Here is a 22,656-nt window from a genome sequence, read left to right as displayed (position 1 = left end):
GAAGTAGAAGTGGATCCACCAGAGTGAACACTAAAGGTGCGGAGGGAGAGGTAGGAAGAGAACCAGGAAAGGACAGAGCCCTGGAATCCAAGTGAGGACAGGGTATCAAGAAGTATGCTGTGATCGACAGTGTCAAACGCAGCGGAAAGATCAAGAAGAATGAGGATGGAATATTGACCTCTGGATTTAGCCAGTAATAGGTCATTGGAGACTTTAGTAAGCGCAGTTTCAGTTGAGTGGAGAGAGCGAAAACCAGATTGTAGTGGGTCAAGAATAGCATGTGAGGAGAGAAAATCAAGGCAGCAGCGGTGAACAGCACGCTCAAGTAATTTGGAGAGAAAAGGAAGGAGGGAGATGGGTCGGTAATTAGAGGGACAAGTAGGGTCGATTGAAGGCTTCTTAAGGAGAGGTGTGACCACAGCATGTTTAAAGGCAGCAGGGACAGTCGCAGTGGAAAGTGAGAGGTTGAGAATGTGACAGATAAAAGGAATAAGAGTAGGAGAGATGGCTGGCCGATACATTCATCACCCCGCTTCCTGCTCCATCCCGTAAGTCCTGCAGGCCGCCCACACCTAGGGGCTCAACCTCTGAGAAACGGCGGTCAGCGCAGGTGAAACCCGGGGTTGTCCAGCCGCCAAGCAGAACCTGGTCCGAGTACTGGGCTCAGCAACACTCTACTTGGTACAAGACTCACAAATCTGACAGATTGTGAGTGTTACTTCTGCAACAGCCCCAATCCTGGCTAGCCCACGAAGCATAAGCCAAGTTCAAAAATTAGACTGAAAATGGAGCGTGCAGAGCCTGGTGGTAATTCCAGATTGACGAGCGGTAAGCCCGTGTTTGGCTTACTGCCACTTAGTAAAAGGGGCCCTTTATGCAGTGCCCCATAGCTGGTTAAGGACCTCTTTTACGAAGCCATGTTACCGATTCTCAGTGAGGCAAATGAGATGAAGCCCTTTCAATCCCTATGGGCTCCTTCTCATTTGCTGCACGGGAATCGCTAGTGCGGCTTTGTAAAAGAAGCCCTAAGTACTGAATATGCTTTAGTCGACTCCAGATGTGGCCCAGCATTGAATTTCTGGGTTTAACGCCGGTGACAGCAAAACACTGATCACCGCTGACAATATCAGGCCCTAAATTGCCAATTTAGTTTAAATCCCATTCCAGTACAGATTATATTTTTGCATATTTCATTGTTGAAAAAGAGTATTTTCTATTTTACTTCTCTGTTTAGGTTTCCAGTTTTCTTCTGTAGTAGGAGACAGAGAAGGGCATTTTCGAAAGAAACGTCCAAGTTGCGATTTGGACGTCCTTGCAAAACTTTGAAATCCAGAGGTGGGGAAACCTGTATTTTCAAAAAAAGATGGACGTCCATCTTTCGTTTCGAAAATACCGTCAGAGATGTCCAAATCCTTAAATTTGGACTTCCCTAGAGTTGGACGTCATTCGATCTGGACGTTTCTGACTTTTGACGATTTTCGAAACCAAAGACGTCCATGTAAAAAATGTTCAAATTCAAGCCATTCGGATGTGGGAAGAGACAGCATTTGTAGTGCACTGGTGCCCCTGACATGCCAGGGCACCAACCGGGCACACTAGGGGGCTCTGAATTGGACTTCATAAATTGCTCCCAGGAACATAGCTCCCTCACCTTGTGTGCTGAGCCCCCCAAACCCCCCCCCCCAAAAAAAAAACCCACTACCCACAACTGTACACCACTACCATAGCACCTGTATATGGGTACAGTAGGTTTGTGGTGGGTTTTGGAGAGCTCGCTGTTTCCTCCACAAATGTAACGGGGGGATGGGCCTGAGTCCGCCTGTCTGAAGTGTACTGCAGTACCCACTAAAACTGCTCCAGGGACCTGCATGTGCTGTCATAGACCTGAGTATGACATCTGAGGCTGGCATGAAATATTTTTAAAGATGTTTCTTGAGGGTGGGAGGGGTTAGTGACCACTGGGGGAGTAATGGGAGGTCATCCCCGATTGCCTCCTGTGGTCATCTGGTCATTTCAGGCACCTTTTTGTTCCTTATTCGTAAAAAAAACATGTCTGGGTGAAAACGTCCAAGTATTCGTCAGGGACGTCCTTGCTTTTTTCGATTATGGGTCAAAGACGTCCAAGTGTTAGGCACACCCAAGTCCTACCATCGCTACACCTCCCACACACCACCTTGAAATTTGGATGTCCTTGCGACAGACTGCAGTTAAAGACGTCCAAAATCGGGTTTCGATTATACCAATTTGGACGTCTCTGTGAGAGGAATGTCCATCTTCTGTTTTATTTTTTTTTTATTTTCCATCTTCCGTTTTATGTCGGAAGATGGACGTCCTTCTCTTTTGAAAATGAGCCTGAGAGTCTCCGAGAGACAGAAATGGGCCCAGGGCAGAGCTGCTGAAGCTGCCTCTCCCCAACTCAGGACATAGCCACTTTCCTCCCACTCGGGACACACGCAGCTGCCGCTGCCACCCCTCGCTCGCTTGCTCGCTCAGTCAGGCTGCCACTGTCCCTCACCCTCTACTTTCCTGTGTCATTGCGTCTACTCTTCCCTGGCCTCCAAGGGGGGGGGGGCCAAGCACCGGGGGTCTGTCTCTCTCCTGCTCCTGTTGGTACCTGGGTGATTGCGTTAACGTGATAACCCGGTCCCGGCACACAGCAGCAGGAGAGAGACAGTCCCTGGCACCAGGCCCCCCCTTGGAATTTTGCCCCCCATCCCCCCTCTTAGTGGCCCTGGTAGGAGAAATATGAAAATAAAGCACCAAGGCTCATTGACCTGTTGTGCCAATACGAGCTGAGCTGCAGCAGGATTTATGTTCCTTCTGTTTGCAAATTATTTGCTGTACCACTTATGCAAGAGCATTGCAGCCACTTCTGTGTTAGCAGCTCTGATTTGATCAGTACACATTTACTAATGTTGATGAGCCCCTGGTGGCAACTTTTCTGATGTCTCTGGCACAACCATATGAAAAATTCTCTCTTTTTAAAAAATGTAACACAGAGAGGGTCAAAGTACATAACACAAAGCATTAAAAAAAAAAAAACAGCACAAAGGGCTTTCAATGCTGGAGCAGACCAATATACTTTATTCAGACACCCAACATTGGCCTTATTTTGGTGTCACAGCGCCTGCATCAGGGGGTCAACCTAAAAAACAGCATATAAAAATATTTCGAAGCAGAACCATAGATGGTAAAGGGGGGAGGTGAAACATTTTCGCCCAATTGTATTCTATAAGCAGCGCCTAGATTTAGGCATAATATATAGAATATGCTTAGTTGACATATCAGCACCTAATTCTATGCACGTCAATTTACACAAATGAAAACTTGGGCATATATCCCAGTGCGTAGGTTTAGGCACAGAGGGCCATATTCTATAACTACGCGCACAAATTTCAGAATGCCCACAAAATGCCCACTTCCCACCCATAACCATGCTCCTTTCTGCCTGCACACATTAGAAGTTCGGCGCAGTGAGTTATAGAATATGCTTAGCGAGTTGTGCACGTAAATTCTAATTATTGCCAATTAGTATTCATTATTGCTTATTACATGCTGTGCTAATTATTAAGCCAATTAAGTTGCATGCCTTGTTATAGAATCCGCCTGGATTTCGACGCAGATCTCTAGCGTGCTATGTAGAATCCGGGGGGTAAGTCCGCTCATTCCTAGTTGCTTGATGGCAATTCAGGCCACGATAGATGTTGCTATAGCGGCAATAGAAGCCACAGTTCTGCCACTCTGGTGACCGCGTCGTGTCTGAATAAACCACATTAATAAAATGGGGGAATACCTGAGGAAGGAGATGATGGGCTGGGAGGAAATACGAGAAGTGGAAGGACAGTGGTCCAGGCTGAAAGAAGCTATAAATAAGGCCACGAACCTTTATGTAAGGAAAGTAAATAAAAGCAAGAGAAAAAGGAAACTGATATGGTTCTCCAAGCAAGTGGCTGAGAAAATAAAGGCTAAAGAGTTGGCGTTCCAGAAATACACAAAAACTAAAGAAAAGGAACACAAGGAGGACTACAGGATGAAACTGAAAGAAGCCAAGAGAGAGATATGTCTGGCGAAAGCGCAAGCGGAAGAACAAATGGCTAGAAATGTAAGGAGGGGTGACAAAAATTTCTTCAGGTATATTAGTGAAAGAAGAATGACTAAAAAGGGAATTGTGAGACTAAAAGATACTGCGAACCGCTATGTGGATAATGATGAAGAAAAAGCAAATTTGCTAAATAGATACTTTTGTTCTGTTTTCACAGAAGAAAATCCTGGAGAAGGACCGCGATGGACTGCAAAAAGTATAAATGAGATTGAAGTGGATAGAGCACCGTTCATGAAAGAGAGTGTGTATGAACAGCTTGAAAAGCTAAAGGTGGATAAAGCCATGGGACCGGATGGGATCCATCCCAGGATATTGAGGGAGCTCAGAGAGGTTCTGGCGGGTCCTCTTAAAGATTTGTTTAACATATCCTTGCAGACGGGAGAGGTTCCGAAGGATTGGAGAACGGCGGAGGTGGTCCCTCTTCACAAGAGTGGTGATAGGGAAGAAGCTGGAAACTACAGGCCGGTAAGCCTCACTTCGATTATTGGAAAAGTAATTGAAGTGATGCTGAAGGAAAGGATAGTGAATTTCCTGGAAGCCAATAAGTTGCAAGATCCGAGACAACATGGTTTTACCAAAGGGAAATCGTGCCAAACGAATCTCATTGAGTTCTTTGATTGGGTGACAGGAGAATTGAATCAGGGACGAGCTATGGACGTAATCTACTTAGTTTTCAGCAAAGCTTTTGACACGGTTCCCCACAGGAGGCTCTTAAATAAACTGGAAGGGCTGAAGATAGGACCCGAAGTGGTGAACTGGATTAGGAACTGGTTGACGGACAGAAGCCAGAGGGTGGTGGTGAATGGAATTCGCTCGGAGGAGGGAAAGGTGAGTAGTGGTGTGCCTCAGGGATTGGTGCTGGGACCGATTCTGTTCAATATATTTGTGAGTGACATTGCCGAAGGGTTAGAAGGTAAAGTTTGCCTATTTGCGGATGATTCTAAGATCTGCAACAGAGTGGACACCCGGGAGGGAGTGGAAAACATGAAAAAGGATCTGAGGAAGCTAGAAGAATGGTCTAAGGTTTGGCAATTAAAATTCAATGCGAAGAAATGCAAAGTGATGCACTTAGGGAATAGAAACCCTCGGGAGATGTATGTATTAGGCGGGAAGAATCTGATAGGTACGGACGGGGAGAGGGATCTTGGGGTGATAGTATTTGAGGATCTAAAGGCGACAAAACAGTGTGACAAGGCGGTGGCCATAGCTAGAAGGTTGTTAGGCTGTATAGAGAGAGGTGTGACAAGCAGAAGAAAGGGGGTGTTGATGCCCCTGTATAAGTCGTTGGTGAGGCCCCACCTAGAGTATTATGTTCAGTTTTGGAGGCCGTACCTTGCGAAGGATGTAAAAAGAATTGAAGCGGTGCAAAGAAAAGCCACGAGAATGGTAAGGGATTTGCGTTACAAGACGTATGAGGAGAGACTTGATGACCTGAACATGTATACTCTGGAAGAAAGGAGAAACAGGGGTGATATGATACAGACGTTCAAATATTTGAAAAGTATTAATCCGCAAACGAACCTTTTCCGGAGTTGCGAAGGCGGTAGAACGAGAGGACATGAAATGAGATTGAAGGGGGGCAGACTCAAGAAAAATGTCAGGAAGTATTTTTTCATGGAGAGAGTAGTGGATGCTTGGAATGCCCTCCCGCGGGAGGTGGTGGAAATGAAAATGGTAACAGAATTCTAACACGCGTGGGATAAACATAAAGGAATCCTATTCAGAAGGAATGGATCCTAAGGAGCTTAGCCGAGATTGGGTGGCAGAGCCAGCCGGTGGTGGGAGGCGAGGATAGTGCTGGGCAGCCTTATACGGTCTGTGCCAGAGCCAGTGGTGGGAGGCGGGGCTGGTGGTTGGGAGGCGGGGATAGTGCTGGGCAGACTTATACGGCCTGTGCCCTGAAGAGCATAGGTACAAATCAAAGTAGGGTATACACAAAAAGTAGCACATATGAGTTTGTCTTGTTGGGCAGACTGGATGGACCGTGCAGGTCTTTTTCTGCTGCCATTTACTATGTTAATATGTTACATTGGTCTGCTCGAGCCTTGAAAGCCCTTTGTGCTGTTTTTTTTTACTCTTTTTTGTTTTTTAATGGAAACGGACTTTCCAGATCACGAACCTTTAGTGTTTCTGTCAGGGGCGTAGCCAGACAACAGATTTTGGGTGGGCCTAGGCAAGAAGTGGGTGGGCACCAAATGTTCTCCCCCCCCCCCCCCCCCCACCACCACCAAAAGATATCTCAGCTGGCAGGAAAATGCTTCTTTCCACATTGGCAGTCTGCAGCAGGCATGAGTTGAAAACGGAACATGCACAGGTGCCAGTATCATGGAGAGTAGCGTTTTCATTACCATCAGGGGGAAGTCTTCAGCTGGTAGAGCTTAGGATCTCCACCAGCTACTGCTAAACATGTGCAACTGTTGGGTGGGCCTGAGTCCTAAGTGGATGGACCATGGCCCACCCAGGCCCACCTGTGGCTATGCCACTGGTTTCTGTCATTTACTTTGCTAGTAGCATCAGGGGCGTAGCTACGGGTGCAATCACAGTTCAGGCCCACCCAGTTTCTCTTGATTCTCCAATCGGAATTCGGCGTAGTCTTGGTTCCAGTCCAAGCAGCAGGCAGCTCTCGGTTCTATATTTTTAAATGTTTGTTATAAAGCAATGTTTGAAGGATATATGCCATTGCTGTTATATTGCAGGATCCTGTCATGAGATGTTTTCCATTATTGCAGACTTAAGTCTGGTCAAGTTTAAGATATGGGATAATGTAACTGGTTGTTTTTTCCATTATGCATGTATGTGGTTTATATTGATGCAGACTACTTACAAATCCATCATCAAGTGTATTCTAAGGCATTATTTTGTCGTGTCCCAAGAAACACTACTCATATGCACAGTGCCCACCCATATTAGTTCTGGACCCACCCAAAATGGTGGGTCTGGCTATGCCACTGAGTGGCATGCTGTTTTCTGACATGGCAGTGGTGTTCTCAGCATAACCTTTGGGAACGCATCGAAAGAGCGTTTTTTGTAGCCCTTGCCGGAACTCTTGGGAACCAAAGTAATAAACAAATGGGTCAAGGCAGCAGTTGAGGCTATTGAGGGCCAGAAAAAGCTTGTATATAAGATACAAAGACTTGCCTTTGCTATAGTATATCACGTGAACTATTTGTGTGATGCTGCTGGGCAAATAGCACACCCCAAACACAATGAGCACCATCATGACCAAGCATGCCGTCTGTTTCTTGGTTTCCCTGAGTTTTAAGGTGGGTGAATGAAGAAGAGACGATATGATGGAGATGTAGCACACTCCCATGACAATTAAAGGTAGGAAGAAGAACACTGTAGCCTGACAAGCAAAATAAACGTAGAAATAAATGCTTGTAGGGAACATGTCTTTCGGCAGAACATCAAAACAAGTGATTATGTCCAGGTCTTTCACATGAAACGTTAGCTTGGTGTACAGTAGTGGTGAATTGGCCAGTAGAACAAACACCCAGATGAAGGCACAGGTCAGGCTTGCGGTCTTGACAGTGGTGAGCTTTTTGGAGCGTAATGGATGGACAATTCCCAGATAGCGCTCCATGCTGATGCTCATCATAGTCAGGACAGAGCAATGCATGTTTCCGTAGAATAATATAGTGACAGTGGTGCACAATGCATCCCCAAAGGGCCAATTGTTCCCTCTCAGGTGGTAAACAACTTGAAACGGAAGTGTTATACTATACAACAAGTCAGTTACTGCCAAATTAATGGCAAACATGATGGTTGGAGTCCTAGGACGTGCATGGTAGCACAGATACCACATGGAAATGCCATTGAGGGGAATGCTGATGATCAAGATGAGCAAATATAGGGCAGGTAGAGCTGTTTGAAGCATCTGATTCTTCAGCATCTCCAGTGTGGTGTTATCGAGTGAACTATTTTTCTGGATTGCGGGTAAGGATGTATTCAGAGGTCTGCTCACTGCTAAACCAAGTGTGACTACTTCGGTCATCTTTTCAGATAGAAGGAGCTCTTTTTTAAAAAAATGCCCACCTGCGAAAAAGAAGAGATTCAACACAGTCAAATCGTTCATTTGCTAGAAAAGAATAAGCCGATTGAAAGAACTTTGCTTATCTACAGGGTGAATCCAATTAAAGTGGTCAAACTTAAAGATTAGACAATCAACAACTCCACAAAAAAAATCCCAGCGCCTAATATCTTCAAACTGGACAGTGGTCCCGCTATTTATAACTACATTCAAAGCTAAGTTCTTTTTATTTAAAGCTTTAAGACATATATACATAATTGAAATACAAATAAAAGTCAAGACAATTAATAGAATGAAAAATTTGGACCGGTGAAGAGGCAAGGCGAGCTAAGAAAATTTCTGGCTCTTAATAGATGAATCGCCGCTGAGGTCCATTGTACAAGATACAGAAAAATGTTTCACTAAAAACATTGGTTTGAAGATATTAGGTGCTGGGCTATTTTTGTGGAGTTGTTGATTATCTACAGGGTGAGACATAACATATAAGCGCCCTGGAGTTTTTTTTTTTGCTGTTTTCTCAGCAACCGTTTGGAATTTCAACGTGAAATTTTACAGCTTCATTTGTTGTTATTATCTACATTTCGTCCTTTAGATTGTAAGCTCCTTTGAGCAGGGACTGTCCTTCTTTGTTAAACTGTACAGCGCTGTGTAACCCTAGTAGCGCTCTAGAAATGTTAAGTAGTAGTAATAGTTATTATCTACATTTATGTGCCAAGTGGAATATGATTAGCTGGTGAAGTTTCAGATTTTTAAGGTGACCATACAATGATTTTCATGTGTTCATATGTCTCTTTATGTCAAATGTTCAGCGCTGCGTGCGTCTGGTAGCGCTATATAAATGCTATTAGTATTAGTAATAGTTCATAAAAGGTTTGCACTGTAAAACTATCATTATTTGAAAAAAAAAAAGAAGAGGTACCAGCTACTGTTAATGACATCACAGTGACATAGACATTTGGGGAGCAATGTTGGAGGCCTATCACAAGCTCCACCCAAAACCACAAACAATCGTTGAACTCAAGGAAATACTACAGATGATCTGTGACAACCTGCCACAGGGACTGATCGACAAGGCTGTTAAGAACTTCCCAAAGTGACTGAAGGCCTGTGTTAAAGCCTGGGGTGGACACTTAGAGCATTCACAGTGACTGTGAAGTTCTGAGTCATTGTTAATTTATAATTTTAAACATTTTTAATGCATAAAGATCACCAGATAGTAACACTAAAATGTCAGTGACATTAACGTAGCTTAACAAAATTAAATAATAGTCATATATATGTGTGATGAGTAAATAAGAACGTAAAATTTCTCACTGAAATTCAAAGCAGTTGCTGAGAAACTGGCAAAAAACTCTAGGGGTTGCTTTTTTTGACCTTCAAGGCCCTTAAAGGAAATGGCCCAGAGAACAGGATCTCCCTCTACACACCTTCAAGGTCACTAAGGTCCTCCCAATGAGTTTCCCTAACCACACCCTCTCCAAAGAGCATCACATGATGTGATACCCACAAGCGAGCCTTCTCTAGAGATAATTTTTGCATGTACGTATGCTACCTACACAATAAAAAATTAAACTTATTTTTTAGCAGTTGGGACGTGGCTGGGGGTAGAGAGTGGGCGTGTTCTGTGCTAATCATTTAGCATAACTACATTACCGCGTGCTAATTGATTAGTGCATGGTTAGCGCTTGAGTTCCTTACTGCCTACGTAATGGGTGGCAGTAGGGACTCAGGTGTTAATGGCCACGTGCCAATAGCAAAATTTGCATATGTCCATTAAGTTTTTAAAAAATTTTTTAAAAAATCAGCCATTTTACCCAGTCAGTAAAAATGACCTTAGCGCGTGGGAATGATCTACATAAAGACACACTAAGGCCACTTTTTTTTGTTAATATTTTTATTGAATTTTCAATAATACATCAATCAGAAAAAACAAACATACAAAAAACAATGTGTACTACACTACAATACAATGGTATACATTAAGCTGAGTACAAACATTGGTCAGTAGCTAAGCCATAGATAATAGAAAGAGATCCAAAGTTTTCCACTTCTGAGAACCATTAGTAGGTCCAGGTATAAAGCGTATTGACAGTTGCTCATATTTTTTGTACAAGAAGATCCAATTCCACCAAAGTATAACATTAACTGGAGAATTATCTTTCCAGTGGTATATTATTAATTTCAACGCAATAGAGACTAAGAAATCGAACAATTGTTTATCGCTCTCTGAAAATATAAATGGGGTGCAAGTGGACTTCCAGATTATATACTTTGGTAGAAAAGGCTCTTGGAACCCAAAAATCCTCTGTAACTTGTCCCAAACATCTGCCCAGAATATTACCAGATTAGGACACTCTAGCAGAAGATGCATAAGAGGTCCTGTTGCTTGTTTGCATGACCAACATAAATCACAATTAGAAGACCCAGACTGTTTGCTCTTCCTGGGCGTCCAAAGGGCCCTGTGGTATATAAAGAAAAGGCCACTTTTTACCATAGTTTGGGTTAAAGGGCGCCTAAGTTCAGCCTTTGAAGTTCCAGTATTTGGCCAGGCCTCCCTGGCAACATGGACCTTGAGTCTCCTCACTAGGTGATACCTTAGAGTGAAGGCTGGGACTACCCTCTCAGGAGCTGTGACTGCTTTTTCTGCTGCTCAGGGAGCAGAGCTGGTTCAGGAATTATATCCAGTAGGGACGTGCTTTCATTTGAAACATCATTCCCTATGTCATTTCCTGTTGTTTTTAACCTGAAATAACAAGAACCCCCCCCCCCCCTTTCCCCATTCGTTGTTTTCCCCTTTGTCATCAGTGTGCAGTCTGGTCCATATTCTGGTTGACAAGGTACCTCATGAAAGGCTACAGAGGAAATTGGAGGGTCATGGGATAGGAGGAAATGTCCTATTGTGGATTAAAAACTGGTTGAAGGATAGGAAACAGAGAGTGGGGATAAATGGGCAGTATTCACAATGGAGAAGGGTAGTTAGTGGGGTTCCTCAGGGGTCTGTGCTAGGACCGCTGCTTTTTAATATATTTATAAATGATTTAGAGATGGGAGTAACTAGCGAGGTAATTAAATTTGCTGATGACACAAAGTTATTCAAAGTCGTTAACTCGCGACAGGATTGTGAAAAATTACAAGAGGACCTTACGAGACTGTGAGACTGGGCAGCTAAATGGCAGATGACGTTTAATGTGAGCAAGTGCAAGGTGATGCATGTGGGAAAAAAGAACCCGAATTATAGCTACGTCATGCAAGGTTCCACGTTAGGAGTTACGGACCAAGAAAGGGATCTGGGTGTTGTCGTCGATAACACACTGAAACCTTCTGCACAGTGTGCTGCTGCGGCTAGGAAAGCGAATAGAATGTTGGGTATTATTAGGAAAGGTATGGAAAACAGGTGTGAGGATGTTATAATGCCGTTGTATCGCTCCATGGTGCGACCGCACCTTGAGTATTGTGTTCAATTCTGGTCGCCGCATCTCAAGAAAGATATAGTAGAATTGGAAAAGGTGCAGCGAAGGGCGACTAAAATGATAGCGGGGATGGGACGACTTCCCTATGAAGAAAGACTAAGGAGGCTAGGGCTATTCAGCTTGGAGAAGAGATGGCTGAGGGGAGACATGATAGAGGTATATAAAATAATGAGTGGAGTGGAACAGGTGGATGTGAAGCGTCTGTTCACGCTTTCCAAAAATACTAGGACTAGGGGGCATGCGATTAAACTACAGTGTAGTAAATTTAAAACAAATCGGAGAAAATGTTTCTTCACCCAACGTGTAATTAAACTCTGGAATTCATTGCCGGAAAATGTGGTGAAGGCGGCTAGCTTAGCAGAGTTTAAAAAGGGGTTGGACGGTTTCCTAAAGGACAAGTCCATAAACCGCTACTAAACGGACTTGGAAAAATCCAAAATCCCAGGAATAACATGTATAGAATGTTTGTACGTTTGGGAAGCTTGCCAGGTGCCCTTGGCCTGGATTGGCCGCTGTCATGGACAAGATGCTGGGCTCGATGGACCCTTGGTCTTTTCCCAGTATGGCTTTACTTATGTACTTATGAACTTATGGTTCCTTAAATATGCCAGTTTTCTATGACTATGATATAAGTTTTCAACTACTGTATATTACCTCATAATGGAGAATGATGCAGGGGTGTAGACAGACCTGCCATTTTGGGTGGGCCCTTCCCACCCCCATCCCCACCCCTGTACATACCAGTGGCGTAGCCAGACAGCCAGTTTTGGGTGGGCCTGAGCCCAAAGTGGGTGGGCACAACATTTTCTCTGCTCCGCCCTACCTCCACCTCAAAATATAAATACTTTAGCTAATGAGGATCCTCAAGCTCAGTCAGCTGAAGACTTTCTCTGAAGGTGGCCAGAACTCTCTTTTACCAAGCTTGGCAGGCAGCAGCAATGACCCTAAGCCACTGATGCCAGCACCCCACACATGCTTAGCTGTCGATGGCTCAAGGATGCTGTTGCCAGAGCTTGGTAGAAGGGAGTTCTGGCCGCCTTTGGAGGAGGTCCTTAGCTGGGGATGCCTGGGAATCCTCACCAGCTATACAGCAAGGGTTAGGACTGTTGTAAGACCTACTTGGCCCAGGTCAGAAAATAAAGGAGGGCTCCTCTCCCCGATTCCCTCTCCTCTTTGCCTCCCTTCCAATTTTCCACCTGCCATTACTATCACACCAACAGAACCTCACCAAACACAGAACAAGGGATCACAAATTAGAAATAAAAATATTTAGACAAAAATTGAAAAGGAACCCCAAGAAGTTAAACATAGCATTACTGCAACACTGGAGACACAAAACATGCATTTCCTTTTCTACAGAACACAATACAAAGACATTTCCTGTGCACATTTCCAAAAGCTAACATATTCCATTTAAAACATTTGAAATAAAATGCTTTGTTTCTACCTTTGTTGTCTGGACATTTTATTTTTCCATCTTGCTGGTTCCAATTTCTCTTTTCTGCTTTCCTCTCTGCCCTCTGCTAATTCTTCTTCAAGCGGCTGTAGTCCATTTGTCTTTTCTCCTCTCTCCTGTCTGTTCCCTCAATATTCCTGCCTCTGACATGTTGGTCATTCCTTTGTAGCTCTTTTCTGCCTCTCTCTCACCCTTCTTTGTCTCCTTTTTACTTTTCAACTACCTATCAAATTTCCATCTTCTTCTTTCACCCACTAGCTCTCCCATTCCCCATCTTACTCCTCCCCATCCCTACTTTCTCTTTTATCTTTAATCTACTCCCCATTACCATATTTCTACCCTCTGTAATCACTATGTCTCATTCATTTCCTTGCCACCCCCTCCTCCCCCTCTTGCCCTCTCCCACAGGGTTCCACCATTCCCATCATCTTCTCCCTCCACCCTTCTAACCAGCATCTGATCCCCTCCCCACCCCACCATGGTAGCCTTATATTTTCCTGCCCCTTCTCTCTTCATTCCTGTTAAATAGTAATAGTAGTAGCCCTCTCCCCCATGGCCCAGCATTTCCCCCTCACCACCTACTGTGTACCTCTCATCCACCCCCATGTCTATCTCCCCCTCTCATTCCCACTGTCCAACATCTCTCTCCCCTTCCCATACAGCATATCTACCTTCCTCCCCTCTACCAGCATGTCTAACATTTCTCCCTTCCCTCCACCCCTATGCCCACCATTTTGCCCTCCTCTCCACCCCTATGTTTAACATTTCTCCCCCTCTCACCACCTATCCCCTCTCTATGCAGCATGTCTACCTCTCCTCCACCTCATATGCAGCCAAGACTTCTCCCTTCCTGACCCCTCCACCCCTTTACTGGATCTCTCCCTTCTTCCCCATGCAGCTTCTCCCCCACCCACCATGCCTCATCATTCCATCTTCCCTCCTCCCTGTGCAGCATCTTTCCTTCCATCTTCTTCCCTCCCTCCCTCCCCCCGTGCAGCTGCTGTCCCCGTCTTCCCTCCCCCATTCCAACATCTTTTCCCCATCATCCCTTGCCCCTTTGCGTGCCACGACTTTCACCCCCATCTTCCTTCACCCTCGCAGGCCCGCCCAGCAGCGATTCCGATCGCAGGCAGCTCCTTCGACTCGCACACGCTGCCTGCCGGCTGCCGCTCAAATCTCCTTGCAGCTACTAGCAGCGCTAACCCGGAAGCTCAGAGGAGTGGCTTCCGGGTTAGCGCTGCTAGTAGCTGCAAGGAGATTTGAGCGGCAGCCCAGCCGGCAGGCAGCGTGTGCGAGCCGAAGGAGCTGCCTGCGATCGAAATCGCTGCTGGGCGGGCCTGCGAGGGTGAGGGTGAGGGAAGATGGGGATGAAAGTTGCGGCACGCCACGGGGGAATGGTATCGCTGTGCTGCTGGGCGGGCCTGACCCCAAATTGGGTGGGCCCAGGCCCACCCGGGCCCACCCGGGCCCACCCGTGGCTACGCCCCTGGTACATACATACAATATAATACATTTTTTAAATGACCCGATGTCTGCCCGTTTCTCTCTGAACCCCCTTCCCTGTCCTACCTCAGAGCCGTTGGCCGTTGCAATTCCTATAGGCACCAGCCCGGCAGGCTTCTTTCTACCACATTCCTGCCAAAGAAACAAGAAGTGACATCACTGAGGGGCAGGACATGATAGAGAGAAGCCTGCAGGGCTGGCGCATGATGCCTTTAGGAATTGCCACTGGCAGTAGTTCTGAGGTAGACCGGGACGGGGGTTCCAGAGAGAGGCGGGCAGCTGCCAGGCCACAAATGGAGAAGAGGGAGAGAGAATAGTGAAGAATTTTGGGGGTCTCATTTGGGTGAGTTAATACTCTGAGAACTCTCCATAAATAAATAAAAAATAAAAGCAAACGTCTTAGCTTTTTTTGTATGTGTAATCACCCTTCTACCTCGTGTGTGTATCCACTTTAGGAACCTCTGGTTTATATTTTGTTAATAGGAGGTATGTTTTGGGCAGGGCTTTTTCTGAGGGGGTACTTGGGGGTACTGAGTACTGGCACCTTTTACATTGTCTGCTAAAATTGACCAATGGTACTCAAGCTTTAATTAAAGAGCTCAGGCTCTACACACCAATTCTGCCTGGTCATAGATTCTGTGACTTGTTGCAGGGGACCTGGCTATTGTGGGGTGGGTGGGTCTATCAGTGATCACCCCACCCCTGAAGAATGGCCTGGCATTTGAGTACTGGCACCTTTTTCACTAGAAAAAATGCACTGGTTTTGGGTGGGTCTGGGGGGGGGGGGGGGGACAAAATTAGGGCACCTTTCAGCAATAATGGAATGGGAAGAAACATCTAAGGCAAAAAAGAAGGACGTTTTTATACAGATCTGTTTCAATCACATCTAAGTCCATTGCACTGACCACTTTGCAGGGATTTCTGTGTGGCTATTTTTGTACAAATGATGCCAGACAGATGTTTTGTGCTTGCTTTTTTGGCCTTCATATTTTGGATGTTTTGTTTTGGAAAATGGTTGTTCTTTTTTTGTTACATTTGTACCCTGCGCTTTCCCACTCATGGCAGGCTCAATGCTGCTTATATGGGGCAATGGAGGGTTAAGTGACTTGCCCAGAGTCACAAGGAGCCGCCTGTGCCTGAAGTGGGAATCAAACTCAGTTCCTTAGTACCAAAGTCCACCACCCTAACCACTAGGCCACGCCTCCTTTCAGCGCAAAAGCACCTTTACGTACTTTCAAACAGGAAATCCTGGACTTGGATGTCCTTTCAAAAATGCCCCTCTTAGGATAGTATTCATAGGTTGTGTTCAGTGGTGTACCAAGGACGGAGCAATGAGGGCGGTCCGCCCCGGGTGTACGTTGCAAGGGGGTACAGGGGGCAGCCGCATGGCTGTCGGCTCCCTGCTGCCTCTGATGTTACTTCCTGTTCCGGGGCAGGGGACCGGTGGAACCGACAGCCACGCAACTACTTCCTGCACCCCTAGGAGGTGATGTGCTGAGAGGGTGGAGCCGCCTGGAGGTGATGCGCTGAGAGGGTGGAGCCGCCTGGAGATGATGCGCTGGGGGGGGGGGGGGGTGAGGTGATGCACCTGGGTAGCAGCCAACCTAGGAACTCCACTGGTCGTGTTGAAAGGATAGTTAACATTTATCATTTCTGCTTTTCTTCATCTACTTCATGGATTTGATTTGCTTACTTTATTTTTTGTCTATTAGATTGTAAGCTCTTTGAGCAGGGACTGTCTTTCTTCTATGTTTGTGCAGCGCTGTGTACGCCTTGTAGCACTATAGAAATGCTAAATAGTAGTAGTAGTAGTAGTAGTAGTACTTCAGTTGCAGTTCACGAAAGGTGGTCCAAGGAAATGGGAAAAGAAAATTGCCCAGGACGTGGGCAGTTTGCTAATAACCATCAAGTTTTTAAGGTAAGTTCATCAATAGAAATCAAACAAAATAAAACATGGAAAAGAAAATAAGATGATACCTTTTTTATTGGACATAACTTAATACATTTCTTGATTAGCTTTCGAAGGTTGCCCTTCTTCGTCAGATCGGAAATAAGCAAATGTGCTAGCTGACAGTGTATATAAGTGAAAACATTCAAGCATTACTATGACAGTCTGACAGGGTGAGAGGATGGGGGTGGGTCGGAGGTATGCATGGGGACATCAAAGCATATCATTGATATTCTAACAGGATGGGTGTGGATAGGTGAGGGGTGGGGTGATCAACAGAGACATACAGCTTTATGGTTTATAATGGGCTAGGAACCCCAGATCCTTGTTAAGTCCTTTCTGTTGGGTGTTAGAATATCCTGTTAGAATATCAATGATATGCTTTGATGTCCCCATGCATACCTCCGACCCACCCCCATCCTCCCACCCTGTCAGACTGTCATAGTAATGCTTGAAGGTTTTCACTTATATACACTGTCAGCTAGCACATTTGCTTATTTCCGATCTGACGAAGAAGGGCAACCTTCGAAAGCTAATCAAGAAATGTATTAAGTTATGTCCAATAAAAAAGGTATCATCTTATTTTCTTTTCCATGTTTTATTTTGTTTGATTTCTATTGATAACCTTAAGAGTGGACTAACACGGCTACCACACTCCTCTACTTAAGGTAAGTTCAAAAACTGAAAAATGAAAAATCTAAGAAAAATTAAAATAGAACAATTTTTGTATGTTATTTTATTGGACGGTTTTTTTTTTTCTGTTGATGATATAATTTGAGCTCTACTTGAAGGTTTTTACACAGCTTTCCTTACAAAGAAATTTTGGGCTTATGCAAGTGTAGAAGAGCTACTAAAACACATGGAATAAGGCACAGTTGTTTTTGTATGTTTTACACTCTACTAAGTTTCAGATATTCGAGTAAGAGAAAAAGAAAATTGTGCAAGAACTGGTTTCCTGACCTAGTGGAAAATCTGTCTTGATGAGCATCCTCAAACTAGCGTCTCCCTGGGTCTAATGTAAGCCAAATAGCATTCAGCCATCAATTCTCCATCTACTATAATAAAACTCACCCTCAATGTTCTGAGGACACTGACGTCAGTGAAGCCAAGCTCTGACTTCCTTCAAAAAGGTTTGAAGGTTCGTGGTGGTGAAGCCACCAAAATCGCTCCGGGCCCCGCCCTCGAGGGCGGAGCAATGGCAGAACAACGAAGGGGTTGGCAGGGAGGCGGGGGGGGGGAAATCGCTCCGGGCCCCGCCCTCGAGGGCGGAGCAATGGCAGAACAACGAAGGGGTTGGCAGGGAGGGAGGCGGGGTGGGAAATCGCTCTGGGCCCCACCCTTGCGTCAAACGTCATGATGTTGGGGGTGGAGCAATGCCAGAACAACGAAGGGGTTGGCCAGGGAGGCAGGGGGGGTGTTGCTCTGAAACGGGCTTCTTTTACTAGTTTTTATATAATACATTTCAGAAAAGAACCTTGACTGGTTGGCTCTTTAATTATCTGTTATGATAAGGTATCAGCTTTCCCTTGGATAAGGGTGAAAAATCTACAGGTCTGTTTTATTTCTTTCTAGTTTTGCAAGCTTTTGATTGTACAATTTAAGCAGGAAATGTAAGTATTGAGCGAAACACACTGTTTCAACATTGTGCAATCAAACTGACATGAACGTTTTTACAAGTTATTTCCTATTGCATATTCTTTTTTTTTTTCTCCTCTGTAGTTCCAGCTTAATCAGAACCAGGGCTGCAATCTGATGCTGTGAGCCTTTGTTTCCAACTACCCAGGGATATTCCATATTTTTGTAACTCCTCCCCTCCCCCAAAATGATCAACTCAGCAGTGAACCACGAACCAGAATTCTTCCAGTACCCTGCAATGCTGAACTCATAAGTACATAAGTAATGCCATACTGGGAAAAGCCCAAAGGTCCATCGAGCCCAGCATCCTGTCCCCGACAGCGGCCAATCCAGGCCAAGGGCACCTGGCAAGCTTCCCAAACGTACAAACATTCTATACAAGTTATTCCCGAAATTGTGGATTTTTTCCAAGTCCATTTAGTAGTGGTCTATGGAGTTGTCCTTTAGGAAACTGTCCAACTCCCCTTTTTTTTTAAACTTTTATTTATTACAATTTTATACTCAAACAGAATACATCTGTCAAGTGAAATACAGCCAAAGAAAAATGGAAAATGAAGATACATAAAATATGAGATCATTATCTCTAAGTAACATTTATACAGCTTCCTTAGACCACAATAAAATGAGAAAAGGAAAAGGGGGCAGGAATCAGAGAAGATTATTGAGGAATTAACAAATCATAATAATAAGGCATCGTTCTTCCCAATATATACTTCACTTTGATAATTTTGAATCTAGAAAAGACTTTAGCTGCTCCGGTATATAAAAAAAAACATACTTATTCTGGGCCAACCGTATTACACATTTACAGGGGTAGGCAAGCAGGAAGGAGCCTCCTAATTCTATTATTTTCGTTCTCATGGTCAAAAATTCTTTCCTCCTTTGTTGCGTCGCCTTAGTGACATCAGGGTATAACCAGATTTTTTTCTCCTCCAAATTGAGAATTGGTAGCTTTAAAATAAAGTCTCATAATTGAGTTCAAGTCCTGCTCAAAGATAAAAGAGACTATCAATGTAGCTCTTTGCTGACCTGAACATGTATACCCTGGAGGAAAGGAGAAACAGGTGTGATATGATACAGACGTTCAAATATTTGAAAGATATTAATCCGCAAACGAACCTTTTCCGGAGATGGGAAGGCGGTAGAACTAGAGGGCACGATACGAGATTGAAGGGGGACAGACTCAAGAAAAATGTCAGGAAGTATTTTTTCATGGAGAGAGTGGTGGATGCTTGGAATGCCCTCCCACGGGAGGTGGTGGAGATGAAAACGGTAACGGAATTCAAATATGAATGGGATAAACATAAGGGAGTCCTGTTCCGAGGGAATGGATCCTCAGAAGCATAGCTGAGATTGGGTGGCATAGCCGGTGGTGGGAGGCGGGGCTGGTGGTTGGGAAGCGGGGATAGTGCTGGGCAGACTTGTACGGTCTGTGCCAGAGCCGGTGGTTGGGAGGCAGGGATAGTGCTGGGCAGACTTAGACGGTCTGTGCCCTGAAAATGACAGATACAAATCAAGGTAGGGAATACAGAAAAAGTAGCACATATGAGTTTATCTTGTTGGGCAGACTGGATGGACCGTGCAGGTCTTTTTCTGCCGTCATCTACTATGTTACTATGTTACTATCAATGTAGCTCTCTCGGTCACATTCTCTAGGGATTGCTCCAATATTGCTGAAATGTTGTCTGCGTCTATATTTTCTTTTCTTGTATCTTTTCTTTCTCCTTCTACTCCTTTAGGTTTATTAGGAATGTAATAGATTTTATTAATAGGGGGAATTGCTTCATGTGGAATCTTTACATTTTCTAAAAGGAATCTTTTACATAAGTCCAATGGATTTAACCCAAGAAGTTTAGGGAAATTAAGTACACGCATAGCTTCAGTCTTCTATTATGATTTTCCATCTGTTCAATCTTCCTTCGAAGTTCCATATTATCCTTTACCACGGCTGACTTGAACTCTTGAATTTGTTCTACTTCACTCTGTATCGTTGTAACTTTTAAAGTTAAATCTCGTTTAACCAATTCAACTGAATCTCTCAATTCTTCAGCCTTAAGATTTAAAGCTTTTACCTCTCCAGAAGAAATCTGTGAGGTTGAGTCCATTTCCACAAGTTTAAGCCATATCTTGTCCAGTTTCATCTCCGTGTTTCCTTCCAGAGATTGTGACGTCCAACCCCTTTTTAAACTCTGCCAAGCTAACAGCCTTCACTACGTTCTCCGGCAACGAATTCCAGAGTTTAATTACACGTTGGGTGAAGAAACTTTTTCTCCTATTTGTTTTAAACTCAATCAGGCCACTAAGGAGATAAATGCTGATGTAGGGATGTAAAATGTTTCCTATAAAATTACCCCATGCACACAACAACACAACAAATGCACACACACTAGTATGTGGCTAGAGTTGCACAGGAACAGAACTTTCACCCATCCGTACACAACCCCAATGGAATCTAACCCATACCCACTAAGATCCATTCCATTTTCAGCCATTCCCACAATTAATCTCCTCCATCCCCATCTGTACCCAGAGCAGCTGACACCAGTGGTGTAGCCAGTATGGGGCCACGGGGGCCTGGGCCACCGTAGATTTGCCCCTGGACCCCCCTGCCAACGACCGTCTGGACCACCCCTCCCACCGCCAACCCGCCGTCGCCAACCATTGCTGGCGGGGGACCCCAACCCCCGCCAGCCGAGCTGAGGTCTTCTTCCCAATCCCGCGCAAGGCTTCGTTCTAGTCTGACATCCTGCACGTACACGTGCAGGACGTCAGACTAGAACGAAGCCTTGCACAGAATTGGGAAGAAGAGGACCTCGGCTCGGCTGGTGGAGGTTGGGGTTCCCCGCCAGCAAAGGTAGGCGACAGCGGGTTGGCAGCGGGAGAGGGGATCGAGAGGGTCGGCGGCGGGGGGGGGGGGGAGGTCAAAGTTGGTGGGGGGGGGGGCTAAAATGTGCCCCCTCACCTCGGGCTCTGGACCCCCCTCCTGCCGAAGTCTGGCTATGCCCCTGGCTGACACTAGTATTTACTTGCTCACAGCCCTCAGTTTCTTCCCAACTTCAACAGCTTCTCGTGGTTTTTTGGATGGTATTCCATATTCAACCAATGAGTGTTCCAAGCCTCAGTCTGGCATTCCAGTTGTCTGGGCATTCCAAGCCTCATTCTGATGCTCCAACTGCTTCTCTCTGTCAGTGGCCGCTCCCCCAAATGGACTTCTGATGGCACTGGCACCTATATTGTGTTTCAAACATGCACCTGCGCCAACAGCAGTCCTCTCCGCTCCACCCGCGCCTTCAACCTGGCTATGATTCTGCTCTCTGTAAATTCCAAGCCTCATTCTGGTGTTCTGTTTCTCTCTGTACATTACACGTCTCTCTCATAAGTACATAAGTAGTGCCATACTGGGAAAGACCAAAGGTCCATCTAGCCCAGCATCCTGTCACCGACAGTGGCCAATCCAGGTCAAGGGCACCTGGCACGCTCCCCAAATGTAAAAACATTCCAGACAAGTTATACCTAAAAATGCGGAATTTTTCCAAGTCCATTTAATAGCGGTCTATGGACTTGTCCTTTAGGAATCTATCTAACCCCTTTTTTAAACTCCGTCAAGCTAACCGCCCGTACCACGTTCTCCGGCAACGAATTCCAGAGTCTAATTACACGTTGGGTGAAGAAACATTTTCTCCGATTCGTTTTAAATTTACCACACTGTAGCTTCAACTTCATGCCCTCTAGTCCTAGTATTTTTGGATAGCGTGAACAGTCGCTTCACATCCACCCGATCCATTCCACTCATTATTTTATACACTTCTATCATATCTCCCCTCAGCCGTCTCTTCTCCAAGCTGAAAAGCCCTAGCCTTCTCCAGCCTCTCTTCATAGGAAAGTCGTCCCATCCCCACTATCATTTTCGTCGCCCTTCGCTGTACCTTTTCCAATTCTACTATATCTTTTTTGAGATACGGAGACCAGTACTGAACACAATACTCCAGGTGCGGTCGCACCATGGAGCGATACAACGGCATTATAACATCCGCACACCTGGACTCCATACCCTTCCTAATAACACCCAACATTCTATTCGCTTTCCTAGCCGCAGCAGCACACTGAGCAGAAGGTTTCAGCGTATCATCGACGACGACACCCAGATCCCTTTCTTGATCCGTAACTCCTAACGCGAACCTTGCAAGACGTAGCTATAATTCGGGTTCCTCTTACCCACATGCATCACTTTGCACTTGTCAACATTGAACTTCATCTGCCACTTGCACGCCATTCTCCCAGTCTCGCAAGGTCCTCCTGTAATCGTTCACATTCCTCCTGCGACTTGACGACCCTGAATAATTTGTGTCATCGGCGAATATTAATTACCTCACTAGTTATTCCCATCTCTAGGTCATTTATAAATACATTAAAAAGCAACGGACCCAGCACAGACCCTGCGGGACCCCACTAACTACCCTCCTCCACTGAGAATACTGGCCACGCAATCCTACTCTCTGCTTCCTATCTTTC

The 22,656-nt window shown here is 45.2% G+C and overlaps 1 protein-coding gene across 1 annotated transcript in view; it reads right to left on the bottom strand.

Annotated features, from left to right (window-relative positions):
* Positions 1-3,118: 3,118 nt before the first annotated feature.
* LOC115469734 (P2Y purinoceptor 8-like) overlaps positions 3,119-22,656 on the bottom strand; it is a 46,493-nt gene continuing 26,955 nt past the window's right edge. The window contains exons 2-3 of the mRNA XM_030202521.1: positions 7,044-8,137; positions 3,119-3,145 (exon numbers count right to left, since the gene is read on the bottom strand). Of these exons, the coding sequence (XP_030058381.1) occupies positions 3,119-3,145; positions 7,044-8,096 (1,080 nt within the window). The 5' untranslated portion in view covers positions 8,097-8,137. The remainder of the gene's footprint in view (positions 3,146-7,043; positions 8,138-22,656) is intronic.

The sequence above is a fragment of the Microcaecilia unicolor genome, chromosome 4 (genome assembly GCF_901765095.1).
Source record: "Microcaecilia unicolor chromosome 4, aMicUni1.1, whole genome shotgun sequence".
Taxonomy (NCBI): Eukaryota; Metazoa; Chordata; class Amphibia; order Gymnophiona; family Siphonopidae; genus Microcaecilia; species Microcaecilia unicolor.
This window is presented reverse-complemented; position numbering and strand designations above follow the sequence as displayed.